The 13,718-nt window shown below is 41.8% G+C and overlaps 1 protein-coding gene and 1 long non-coding RNA gene across 2 annotated transcripts; one reads left to right on the top strand and one right to left on the bottom strand.

Moving 5' to 3' along the window:
- Positions 1 to 4,625: 4,625 nt before the first annotated feature.
- LOC308325434 (serine/threonine-protein kinase NIM1-like) lies at positions 4,626 to 7,322 on the top strand (the record flags this gene model as incomplete). The annotated part of the gene is made up of 3 exons (XM_080777926.1): positions 4,626 to 4,830; positions 6,086 to 6,351; positions 6,503 to 7,322. The coding sequence occupies 3 exons, from the start codon at positions 4,626 to 4,628 to the stop codon at positions 7,253 to 7,255; spliced, it is 1,224 nt and encodes a 407-aa protein (XP_080634052.1). The 3' UTR covers positions 7,256 to 7,322.
- A 4,178-nt stretch (positions 7,323 to 11,500) lies between these two features.
- Positions 11,501 to 13,449, bottom strand: LOC308325098. The gene is made up of 5 exons (XR_013964999.1): positions 13,377 to 13,449; positions 12,980 to 13,063; positions 12,597 to 12,714; positions 12,400 to 12,505; positions 11,501 to 12,311 (listed from the first exon to the last, which is right to left on the bottom strand). It is a non-coding gene; the product is annotated as an uncharacterized lncRNA (long non-coding RNA).
- Positions 13,450 to 13,718: the final 269 nt, after the last annotated feature.

Consider the following 13,718-nt stretch of genomic DNA (forward strand, 5'->3'; position numbering starts at 1 on the left):
AAAGTGATTTCCAAAGTTATTTTGTGCAATTAAATGGTCAGCTATAATGATACAAAGTTGAGTGTGTGGATACCAATGACCAGGATATTGTTTGCTAATGAATGACATTGTTTCGGTACTTTGGTGTTTAAACTTTAGCATTCATACTTTAAAGCCTTCACTGATAACTTCACTGGCGTTTTGTTGTTATTTTACTCCTTGGTCGACAACAATGAGGTTGCAGTGCCCCCTTGTGGCGCTTTTGGAAACGGCAGCACTTACTTTTTTGTTCCTGAGAAACTCCAGCATTGAGGAATATCTGGTGTACTCTGGCTGCACGGCTGCATGTGATGTCCTGGGTGCTCCACCGCAATGTGTCCTGCATTTTCCCACGTCCACAGTGACTGGGCTTCCAGAGATATCTAGAAGAACATGGCAAAAATAACTGTATTTGAAACAATATGGTGAAAAATATTACATTAGCCTCCATATATCTATCTATCTCTAAATTATATCTTTATTTAGTTTTTCTTCAGCAAAACATTTCTTGACATTGGACTGCATAAAAGTAAAATGAAATGGGCTAAACGTGAAAAAGAAAGGTAGGCCTATGGTTTAAACCTTTTTAATATGGAAAAATGTAGTAATACAAAATATATTACATTGCAAGCATTAAGGAACATAACAGTTGGCATGGTCTTTTACCTTGGCCGATGTAGACAAAATGACTCTGTCTTCTGCAGCATGCCCTCTGAGCAAACAGGTTCCTATGATCCACATGTAGTTTCAACACTCCAGCCACTGAGAATAGTAACATAATAACAGTCAGTACTGGTTAAATGACAGCCGTGTCTTTGACCTGGCCGACACAGACAGTTTTTTAGGGAAATAATTATATACAACTTATTACAACTGTATTGTCTTCAAAAGTTATATTACCATAGATATTACTGGCATGTTGTTCTAATGAAGACAATTATTGGCGGGAACCCCTTTTGGTGTTTTACCCCCTCAGGCCGGGAACCCATTTTGGGGTTCTGTACAGTATGTACAGTATTGGAAAATTACAAAAAATTGATGCTGCTATATGAATATTTGAAGTTTTTCAGAAAACTTAGGTCAGGATTTTGAAGGATTTTTAGAATCGGCCTCACGCCTAAACATGCAGTATGGCAGAATGGAAGTAAATTAATTCATTTTTCAGTTATGTCACTAATAGATAATATATCTAATAATAATATAGGATACTGGTACATTTCCAATTGTCAAAGTATTCTTTAAATGTTTTGGGGCTTTAAAGTGTGAGGGTGGGGGGGGGGGTTAACTGAAAGTGAAATGATCCCAATCCCCATCTGTTCTCCACAGCTGCAGAAACAGAGACAACCACACTGTCATGCTCAGTTCAGGGTGTCAATGCTTTCCTAATACTAATAATATGTTTTCCAGACATATCAAATTGCAATTATCTGGCAATAGGTCTGTATCTGAGCTGACTGGTGTCTGTTCAGTTAGAGTTAGACAATAGCTAGCAATTCAATTCAATTCAATTCAATTCAAAGGAGCTTCAAAGGTACAGCATTGTGTAAACGCTTGTTAGCACTGGTACAACTGGTACAACAACAGAAGAAAGCAAACAGTACTTACAGGTTAGGTTGAGGGCGCACAGAAGGAGCACACATGGCTTCAGTACATCCATGGCTGCGGTTGTAGTCCTTATTATTCCCTTGCCAGGTGTGGCGTTTCCCCTCTGCTTGCCTGTATTTTAGTCCCAAATGTTACCAGAGCACAAGGTCCTTCCAAGTGGCGTGGAGTTGAAAAAGTGAGAATGAATCAAATTCCCATTGCTTTTATAAATGCCTTGATGGATGCAAGCTCTTACAGGCAGGGACCACTTCAAAGGCAATTCCTCTCAAAGTATTGTGTCTTTTTCACCCCTGTCTGCTTCTGCTGTGGGAGACCTGGTGACTGCCTGACTGGCATGTGTGTGTTGACTGGGATCAAGGCCCCTAATGAAGGGCTTAAGTAGGCTTGAGCCAATGCCGCCCCTCATTCAAAGGCATTAATCATCTTTTATCTCAGTGGGTAGGTGTTTAACACCTACCCACTTAAAACAAAACAGGGCTTAAACATAAACAGGATCAGCATGGGGCCCTGGGCCCTGGCACCTTTGTGTTTATTCAACATTGACACCACATGGCCAACCTTATCTGCCTTACAAACCACAAAGCTTCATTTTCTGCTGGGAGAAAAGGGGTTAATAAACAAATTATTGTATTTTCTAGCTTCACATCATAATTTTGGTGAGATTTTGGATGGAACAAAGACCAATGGAAGGACTTTTCTACAAGGTGAATGCCTTTTTTTGTTTCTCAGCTACATGATTTTACCTGAATGTATTACAACATAATTATAATTCTGACAACATGACATCTGTGTTCTGTTAATACTTTGTATTGTGCCTGTGTATCTTCATTAGAAGTTTGACATCTTTTGATATGGTAATGTGATCCCCTCATTTTCCCCCTGGATCAACGGATCATCGTTCACATGGTCGTCAACGTCCCAGATACTGATTAGGTTAATTACAAACAGCAGTTTCATTTGTAAATCCCTTTCATTAACTTGGTAAGGTGATAATCTAATCAAAATAGAGTTGTAATTATTTGCAAAACTCTGATTTAATGTTAACAATAATTAGTTGGATCAATTCAGTCATCTAGTGCAAACACACACACACACACACACACACACACACACACACACTACACCCCATGATTCATTCACTATAATCACCATGCTTTTTATTACATTTTTACAATTACAGAAATGTTGTGGAAGACACTTCACCTCCCAATTGAGACTGTTTTTTGGGACATAAGATATTTTTTAACATTATTATGAATCCATTATAACTCATGGTAACTCACTTCGGACAACATTACTGTGTAATAGGGCATTCATTTACAAAGTAAGTTTGACCTAAACTAAATACAAATGGCAGTGACCCACACGTTAGTATTAATCCGCAACAATTGTCTACACACTAGGTCCAATGTAGATATCAGAGGACTGTAGAAGAGACAGACAGAGTGTCTGTGGGGAATGACAGATCCTCACATGGCTGGCTTCCAGACCGTCTGGCTTCTTGTCTCTGTCTGGGATACTTCAGGCTCCTAGCCTGGTAAACCATTCCGGTCGCGTGAATTCACATTTAATTCTGCGACTGGGCTAGGGGGACTCCGCCTTGAAGGTTTGGTGCACATAGAGGCCCACTTTTTTTAAAATTTCCTTTATGTTTAGGGTTAAACATAAGGATAATAAGAGTAAAGTTCTATTGTTTTAGTTTGTATTCTGATAGGGAAAGAAAATTATAGGTATTTAGATGTCAATATTCAGCATCTTTTTTCTTTTAAAGGTGTGATGTTGTGACAGGGCTGTTTGCGACAATGTACAATTGTACAATTCTTTATCGATTTGATGGATACAAACTCTGATCATCTACATACAACAATCTGAAAAAGCTGATAGCAATATGAAACTATTCATAAAAGTCAACCACAGAAGACCTCTCGCTCTATATTTTCATCCATGCTAAACCTCTTATCCCTAAACTTCTTTGGCTTTTTTCTTCCTTTTTTTTTTACCATTTACTATTTTTTAATAGTTCAACTAGCCGAATAGTTGAATAGTTCAACTACATCGACACGTTGTGAGCTTGTAGATTTTTTGTTATTTTAACTATTCATTTCCCCCCCAAAGTAGTAAAACAAGGCAAAGAGGTTTAGGTATGAGGGGTTTAGCATGGAGCTCATCTGCATACCCACAGGCCTTTTTGATGTTCTAGGACTACTAGACAGTAGTTTGTAGTGGAGAGCTAATCCCATCAGTCTCTACTTCTACCTGGGCCAGGTGATATACTGTAGGTTTTCTGTCTGAGGATTTAAACAAGCCTCCACAAAGCCTGTCCTCTTGGAAGGAGTCCAGGCTCCATACCTGGGGATTAGAACTGAGCACAGTGGCTGGATTACAGAGGCACGCAAGATAGACTTCGAGGAACGAGCCTGCTTAGGGAGCGACTTCGAGGGAGTGAACTAGTGTGTGAACTTGTGTGAAGTGTGTGAATTTGACGCCCCGCAAGAGAAGCCGTGTCCAAGCACAGTGCTCCGCATAGAGGACAGTGAGGATGGCTAGTTATGTTTGGCCCAGGAACATCTATCAGAGCATTCCTAAAGAAGGCTATTTGGATTCATACAGTGCCATGCAAGGAAGTGACTTATTCTTGTGTGACATTGGAGTAATATTCACATTTTAGGGTTCATTTTCGGGTGACCAAAAGACCAGTCATATGATTTCAAACAGCAGAAGCAACATTAGAGCCGAGAGAAAGGAGAAGAGCACCAAAGGAAAGCTGTTATGTGAGTACATTATGCTCCGGCAGTCGTGGTTCACATTCAGTAATGAGTTTCATTGTTCATTGTCAGGAAATAATTTAGCAACTTTTACATTCTCAATGCTCATGCCTCCCCTCCCCCAGGGAAAGGGTCTCATCAGAAGATTGCACTGCGAAGAAGAAACCCAAGGGAGGCGGAGGAAAGTGAGGGACTGAGGGCAGAGGGAACCTTCCCTCTGTGACAGCAGAGGAAAACATGGAGTTAAAGCTGGCTGGAGACGAGGACCAGGAGAGGAAACAGATGACTGCTTTTGAGAAGGCTCTCCACGACCTGACACACGCAGAGAAAGTGAAGAGTGAGCTGATGTTCGGACGCAGGGTGGCGCTTTACCAGCTGAGAGGGCAGATCGGCGCTGGCAACTTCTCCCAGGTCAGACTTGGGATTCATGACTTGACCAAGGGTGAGAGACATTTTAGCCTTTGCTTTTGGGTGTTTTATTTGCTTTCTGAAAGGCAAACTCAGAATGGCGAATGTTAAGGGTTTGGGTCAGGTGGGTTGACTGGTGACGTGCTCAAGGACACGTCATGGTCGCTGATGGACACATTTATTGTCGCAGGGACTGTAGTAGCTGAAGAAGTGACCTTTTGGTTATGGAACGGTCTGGAGCCGTTATGCCTGGTGGTGCTCACGCAAGTGTGCTGCCATAAATACATCAAGTTGACTGATGTCAAGGACATTCTGCAGTAGAAAGATGTCCTTATGTTTCGGGAAGACATCGAGATCGACGAGATGTTTCTGTATATTGTGCCCAAACAATGTTGCCCATCCTTTCTTATTAAAGGGTGAACAATCAGCTTCCAGGCATATAGGCATGTATTAATTAAAATAATGTATACAAAATACAAAAGAATCCTGGGAACGTATGCAAGCTTTACAAGGCTTGCCAGGGCAGGGGTTGTACATCACTGTTACAGGATTGACACTTTTGCGGGGACAGGGCAGGGTTTTGTGATTTAATCATAGAGAAGACATTCATCTTCACCTTTGTTTTTTGCCTATGTATTGTTATTTATATAATGGCACTGGGCCATTCCCCTGCGACAATGTATATATATTTTCTAAAATGCCATACAGTGATCTGCACTGTATATTTTGACCAGACAGTGTCCTTGAGGGGGGAAGTACTTGTTAACATGGCTTGATTGATTCACTAGCAGGAGACCTGCCTTAACTTTATGATTAATGTCAGATACAGGCTCTAGCTACTCTAACTCTACACCTCCTCATGGAAGACTCTTTAGTCAGCTCAATGGCTGCAGCCGCACGCAATTCCTAGATTCTAGGAATCTAATGGATCAGATTGGATGAGATTAGCCATTGTCTTCTAGGACCTAGAAGACAATGGCTAATCTCATCAACCAAGTGCCTGCTAATCCACCTATAAAGTGTCTTGAGCTCCCATAGTATGTAGCTTGTGTAAAAGCTAATAGTTATATTCTGTAGGAAAGACTAATAAATAAGAAAGAAAGAAATTAAGAAATAAACAAAGAAACAAACCTCTGAGCAGTCCCTGTCAGGGCTTGAACCCTCACCATGGGCATTGCTCATAGGGTCACTGAGAGAGGAAGAACTAAGTGAAACTGTTTTCATCGCCTCATCTCATCACTCTCTGTCTGTCCTTCTCTCCCTTGTCACTTCTATGTTGAAATGGACAGAAAGAGTGGCAGTCAAAATCCTAGATAAGTGGCGCCTGAACAGACCACACACACTGTTTGCCTCTGAAATCTCCTGCATGGAGAAGCTGGCCCACCCAAACATTGTGTGTCTGTACGAGGTGGTGGACACCTTCAAGCGGCTCTATCTGGTGATGGAGTATGCCAGCGGAGGAGAGCTGTTCTCCCGTATCAGCACCAGGGGGCGCCTGTCAGACCCGGAGAGCAAGCTAATTTTTGCTCAAGTGCTGTCAGCTGTGAAACACATGGTAAGTCAGCATGGAAGTGTCTTAGCAGAGGCCTGCAATTGTTTTGGACAAAAATATGAGGTGCTAAGAGACCCCAGCCCTCACAGGTTTCAGTAATGTCTCTTGTGAACCTTCTTCAAACTGTTCTCTTCTCTCTATCTTTTCCCCCCAGCATGATAGCAACATTGTCCACCGGGACCTGAAGGCAGAGAATGTATTTTACACCACCACATATTGCGTTAAAGTGGGCGACTTTGGCTTCAGCTCGTCCTGCCGTCCCGGTGATTCCCTGAACACCTTCTGTGGCTCTGCACCTTACGCAGCGCCAGAGCTGTTCAAAGAGCAAAGCTTTGTTGCTCATTATACGGATATTTGGGCCCTTGGCATCATGCTTTACTTCATGGTGACTGCCACCCTGCCATTCAACGCCACAGACTTGAATAAACTGAAAATATGCATCCTACAGGGCTCCTACTATATCCCTGACTATGTGCCTGAATCATGTCAACAGATTATCAAGAGCATCCTTAGACCCACACCCACCGATCGCTTCAGTTTGCCACAGATTATGGCCAGCGATTGGCTGAGGGGAATTGAGTACCCCCAGGCATACCCCGCCTCTGTCCTCACTCCCAGACACTTGGCCAGTCCTTTACACGTCCCCAACGAGGTAGAGCTGGAGGTAAAGGTGGCACTGGAGGAATTAGGCATCACCAATATTCATCTCCTCAAGAACAACCGTCCAGACCTGAGGAGCCCCATCACCGGCACTTACCGCATCCTCCTACGAGGCATCCAGAAGAGGAAGGCCGTGGAAGCTTCTTTGGGCTGCAGCAGCAACAGCCAGAGCCCCAAAGACTCCCAGGGGAGTGCTACTGACCAGAGGAAGCAGCAGCAGCAGTCTGTGGTTTGCATCATCATGTAGAGTAGACAGACGAGAAGAGGCCATTAGCCTACTATACAGCAGGCTGGAAAAATACTATGGATTCTGTTTCTGCAGACCTGTATACGTGCTTAAAGGGAAAAGCTTTGCTTTTTCCCTGACAGCATTTTGGAACGTCTGAAGTGAGTGGTGCTGTACTGTACTGTACTCGTGCTGTACGTACCGTACACAAGCCCTCATCCCTGGCCTTTGTGTGTGTGTGTGTGTGTGTGCGCGCTATTTTCGTGCTCGGACAGACCCAGCCACCCAGCCTTGGACAGACCTAGGGACTCAGGGACCCAGGGACACACATAGCTGTCTATAGGAGTGGTCGCACGGTATACCACTCAAAAATGTAACATGCCCTTATTGTACTGTGTGAGGAGCTTTAAATAAAGGCGTCCGTCAAGTGGTATTTCAAAAATGTCAAATAAATTAATGAGACGAAACTTTCATGAGCTTTGACTCGGAGTCGAAAATGTAAAAACAAGACCACACCGGGGGTTTTGTGATATTCTGCGAGAGCATGAATGCCATTCAAACAGGTTAAAGTTATAGATGTCGCTGGCCAGTCCACAATGCATCCTTTTCAACAGTGTAATTCATTAAAATGCTACTTTTTCTTTGACATGTTTGTTCCAACTGTTCCACAGGTTCATAATGTCTATACAGTTTACTTCACAGAGTGATGGGAACATTATAGTAATATTATAATTGATCTAAGCTCACAATTCATCACACTGCAATGTGTTGTGAGCTTGTAGATCTCCGTTATGTTTAGTCAACGTGGTTTAAATCATGCATTATTGTTACTTTCTGGCCACTGACTATGTGCAGGACATCCCCTTGATGTCCTATTCCACCCCAGCATTCCATAACAGCGAGCATAATTTAGGCTTGGGGTATTCCTCACCTCAGTAATGATATGCCTATCAACAGGATAAAAAAAGTTAACCATTATTTTTTTTAATGTACCGTTAACTTGAGTATTTGGCCTTCAAAGAAGGTGCTTTCTTAAGTTTGTTGGCCAACATTAATTAGCTCTCCATAGTGTTCCCATCAACATTGAGGCTGCCGTGTCATTAATAGCCTGGAATCTGATTCGGTGACTAGCTGTCACAAATGTCTTTCAGCATATTTGGCAGTCTACCTAGAATTTGTTCTGTTTACAACTGTCAACTGATGACTAACCGACATTACGCACGCATGCATGCACGCACGCAAGCACGCACACACGCACGCACACACCGCTCGTGCGTGCGTGCGTGTGTGTGTGTACGTGTGCGTGTGAATATGTAGCCTACTATGCACACAGATGCAATATCTGTGAATATGGTCACTGGAGCTTTGCAAGTCTCCATCAGTCTCTAACAGTCAGCATGTTGTGACTTGTGAGTTACAGCAGGTACAGGTAGGTTTTTCATTTTTGTTTTGATTAACAGTATACAGGCATGCCCCAGTTGTTCCTGCCTGTGCCTGCGTATGTGAAAATGTATAGTTACGACAGAACAATGTGAATGAACATGTAAAACTCTGAGGCTATCCAGCATGGTGTCAGATCAGATACGGGAACTGTAGGCTTTAAATCACTGAGACCTTTATTGGTAATGTGATGAGCAGCACTACTTCCAGGGGCACAGCTAGTGCAATAGTGGGCCCCCTGAAAATGTCATCCCAGCTTAGTAGTAGTAGTAGTAGGCCTACTTTATACTAGTTCTATATCAATATTGATTGGGTTTTTTTTATTGACAAAAATGCATTACATGAAACAAAATATATGAACATACTGTATCTGGATAAAACAACCCATTAAGGTGCTTTGAGCTCAAGGGGCACATCTAGCCTTACCCCTTATGCCTACAAGACTACTAAAGTAGCAACAACAAAAAATGCGTATACCGTATTTAACCTGCTACAACTCGGCCAATTCCAGCTGTTGTATCGCCAACCCTTTATGGAGGACTTAAAATGAACAGAGCTAACCTAACTACAGTATATATACTGTCTAGTATTTTAGTCGGATGTGGGAAGATGGACGTGCCCTGGGCACGTCTCACTTGTGCTTCTCTGTTCAGGTCACCGTCGCCGTCCACCTCCCCAACACACCACCCAAGCAGAAGACACCACCAGGGTTGGGCCGACATTCAGGCTCCAGAGCCCCCTGTCCTGTCTTCCTTCAGGCAGGACCCTGCTTTGACACTCATCCAGCAATGTGGCCCGTGCCAAAGTGTTGTGATGACATGAGAATTCCTCCATCGTCAGGCTTCGGCGATGGTTATCCATGAGAGAAGTGCGGAGTTGTTCTGTTACGATGGTCCAGGTATAGCGGCTCTATTCAATGGCTCGTCGGACAGCAAGAGAAGAACTGCTAGTGGAAAGGCAGAGAGGGTAAGTACTGGAGATCCTTGCAGGCCTTCCGAGTCTTCAATCCCATGGTGAATGGGATGCAGTGCTCTCATGGTTGTTTTTATTATTATTTTTCCACTGCATTTGCATGCCCATCACAAGGGGGGCATAAACACGTGTATATAAGTATATAAGCTGGTGCAGGGGTGGAGAAGAGACCTCGGTCTGTGGACTGCAGGTCCATGAGGAGGTGTGTTGGTGGAGGAGGTCAGATAGGTATGTGGTGGGCGAGGGTGCGGTGAGATTTTGTAGGTGAGAAGGAGGCATTTGTAGGTGATGTTTTCTTTTGATTGATTGATTATTTTATTAGACAATATATCATATGCAAAAACACTAAAACAGTACATGGTACAGTCAAAAAAGCACATTTTATCCAAAAGGATGGCACCGAAAAAAGTCCTTGCGGTCTTGTTTCCATTCGGGTCCCAATGCATTCATTCATAATACAGTGATGACAGTAATCGAGGATACCTCACAACACATGAAAGTTATTTACAGGTGTACCAACAAATCTAAATAAATCTAAATACCAAATAAATCGCTCGGAGGGGGGGGGGGGGGTATAGGGAGGTTGGGCAGTCATCTTCTCTCCTTTTGACCAGCTGATATTGATAGGTGATTTTTCAGACCGGTTTTAAAGGAAGCCAGTGATTTGTTTGTTTTGAGGGAAGGAGGCAGGGCATGTGTAATTCAACCGGAAGCCAATAGGCCTCTTAGGCCGATGAGGGTAAGAACCCCTGCATCTCAGTTTCGCATGAACTGGAGCTTAGCTGTCCAGGCCTTTTATCCCGAACAGGACATTGCCGTAATCAAGATTAGATAAGGACCGTATAGGTTGTCAGAGGGCCAGCCTTGCAGTGACCAACGTCTGCTGTATTATAGATGTTGCACACCTATAACTGGGAGAGATACCAGTATCTCTGCCAGGTCTCAGGGCTCTTTTCCAGCCCTGGACCCTTTGAATCATTTAGAGTTTTCTCCCCAGTTTGGTACCCTTGACTTGCATGTATCTCACATTGTAATTTTCAGCAGAATATTCTGTCCTATAGCAAGCTTGTAACTAAAGGCTTTCATACGTAGGCCTAGATAAGTTACATATATCTTGTTGAATTGCATCATATTCTCCTTTAACTCTTAAATGGAGACAGATTTACTTTCTTTAGTTTCTTCACAGAAAAAGGAAATGTAAAAGTGAAAGTACATGATTGTGTGGGATCATTACATTTATGGCAGCCTCATAAAGTGCATTTGAGGCAAGCCCATTGGTGTTTACCTTATTAAGGGTGGAGGAAGCTCGAGATAACAAGTGTTTTAGCTGCTCCATGTTGAAACTTTCTTAGCTCACTATTGCCCTGTTTACACAGCGATTTGGTCAAAGTTGAAAGTTAATTTTTTCTCTCGTTTTTAAAATGAATTCTGAGCTTTTGATAGTTAAAGCTAAAGGCATACTTAATATATAGTTTTGTTATGTAAACACAGGCACACAGCACAAAATAAAATACTATGCCTTTAAACACGAGTGCTTTTTTAACATTTAGAGATAATTAAACTTGCAATTCTTAAATAACCATTGGCGTAACAGTGACCTGTATATTGAGTTATGGACTCCTTAAGTTGTGCCAATAATTTGTGTCATGGGACATTATTTGAAAGCCAGAAAAGCTAGCAATCAGCAACAACACGAAGTGAAAGGTTAGAAAACAATATTAATGAATTGCAATAATAATTGTATGAATATACTGTGTGTCTGTATGTGTGAGCGTGTGCATGTACCTGTAGATATTTCATTGTAATGTGTAAAACATACAGAGATAACTTCACAGAGGGAATTTTGCCTCATAATCCTTTTCTAGCTTTCTTACTTTATTTCCATGGCATCAGTGGCAACAGTATATAAACAAAAGAATGATACAACATACAGTATACATAAACAAAATAACAAGACTGTAAGTAAAAAACCCCACTGCTATTCTCAGTGGAAAACAGGAGACACATCTGTAGACACAAAAGTCTTCCAAGGCACTCTGTAAGGATGGGAGAGTCCAAAAATAATTTCAAACGCCTTTATTGATAAGGCTTGTCAATACATTTCTTACTAAGCAGGTCTACCTATAGTGCCTTGGGATTTTTGTGCTTGTAACAAGACATTTAGGCTACAGGTTCCAAATTCTCCTTTATATCCTATTTACCAAGTCGGTTACATACTGCAATTGCATGTTTGTTGGAAAGCAAATCTTTGGTCACTTCTAAGGATAAATGATAGACTACAAATGAAACCAAAGGTTTTTTACACAATCAAATACTATTTTCATCATTAGAGATAATTTATAGTCTATCACCAATGATTAAACTTTCCCTGCAACCGTTTACACGAAACCCACATTTGGAACAGCCTCACATTTTCACCCCACACTTACATTACACATCGATCCATGCTGTGTCCAGGGAAAGCCTTTGACCAGCAACATTACACAACTGAAAGCAGAAGTAATGCAGAGAACTGTTCATGGCCATACCCCTCAAATAGCAAAGGGTGAGGCTCCATAAATGTCATATTGATTTACAACAAGACTCAGCCATGGGTGAACTCAGTCAATATTAAGAACTATTGTTGCAGGCGATGTCCTTCAGGCTTTCGCCTTGGTTGATGGGGCTGTATGAACAAAAGCATCCATTTAAACCACAGTTTTTCATTTATAAATGCAATTGTTAAGACAGAAGTCATTATTGTTAATCATTACCTTTTTGTAAGTGGGACTCTTCTTCATGTCAATCTTCTTCATTAGTTCACTGACCCACTTTGCGTCTGGGTTTGCGCAGAAATGGCGCCCCTTCCTCATTGTGAACCTAAGGAATTATTGCAAATATTGGAAACATCATCTATCTATCTATCCCTTTTTTCTTCTTTTTTTTATATCAAATGAATAAATATATTTACACAATAGCAGGGATGTTGCAGCTCCCGTCTGCTATTTGCCTCCTGTACTTCACCACCCTCGGTAGCAGGCCTTTCTTGACATCTTTGGCATACTTCAGACAACAGTCCTTATAGGAACCTGAGGACCAAAAAGTCAGTACTGTTACAGACAGTATCTATACGTACCAACTAAATGTAACAAAATTGTTTCAAAACTGTGTATATGCATTGAAAATACAGTCAGTGCAGTTATCTGTAGTATAACTCTAACAAATGCAAGCAAGCCAGGAATCGACCGCATCTTCTTCTGTACTTTAATGTTTTTTCAATTTTTAATGACCTCATTTCATCTTTGCTTCCGTTTTTATGCTACAGGCTGAGTCATGGTATTCATAGTCGTTTACCTTGTGCCAATGTTACATAGAGACATGCAAACATGAGTAGGAAGAATAGCACATTGATCCTCATTGTTCTGCCTTGAGAAGTGCCTATCTGCAAAAGAATGTAAGACAGAATTAATTGATAACAGTACTAAACATAAATCTTATCAGTTGGCGAGAATTTTCCAATTCTACTCCCATGCCATGCAGCCCTTTCAAATGTCAAACTTTTAGCCTCAGATTTACGAGATTACGAGTACTAGCCTATACCACGTTTCCTTTCAGCCTTAAATAAATGCAACAAATCCCATCGTTTGATTTATGATGTTTTGAAGTTTGAAATTTGTTGAGCGCACCTGAAGCAAAATATACACTTTACTTAAGTTGCCTATTTACTCTTCTGATTTTGCATGTTACTCACCTGTAATGTTCCTAGAGAATATTGTTTGTAGCTCTTTCCTTGCTTCTGGCTGCACGTGCAGGTCAGGTAGGTACTCTTATAAAGCAGCAAGGTGGGGGTGTTTTGCAAGGGATCATATTTCCATCTAATGCTTCGCAGCTCACCTTTGTACCTGAGCCTGAACAGTCTTGTTTTTTCCCCCTGTTGAAGTTGAATTTGGATGCCGTTCTAGCTACGATTCTGTGATTGGCATATGCAGCCTTTTAGTGTTCAAAGGTTTGTCATCTAGCAATGCAAGCTATTAATCCTGCCCAGGAAAATATATGGGCTGCAATCCAAAGGGCACATTAGGATTTAGGAAGC

Source organism: Protomyctophum bolini (genome assembly GCF_963924005.1).
Source record: "Protomyctophum bolini genome assembly, chromosome: 12".
In the NCBI taxonomy this organism is placed as follows: domain Eukaryota; kingdom Metazoa; phylum Chordata; class Actinopteri; order Myctophiformes; family Myctophidae; genus Protomyctophum; species Protomyctophum bolini.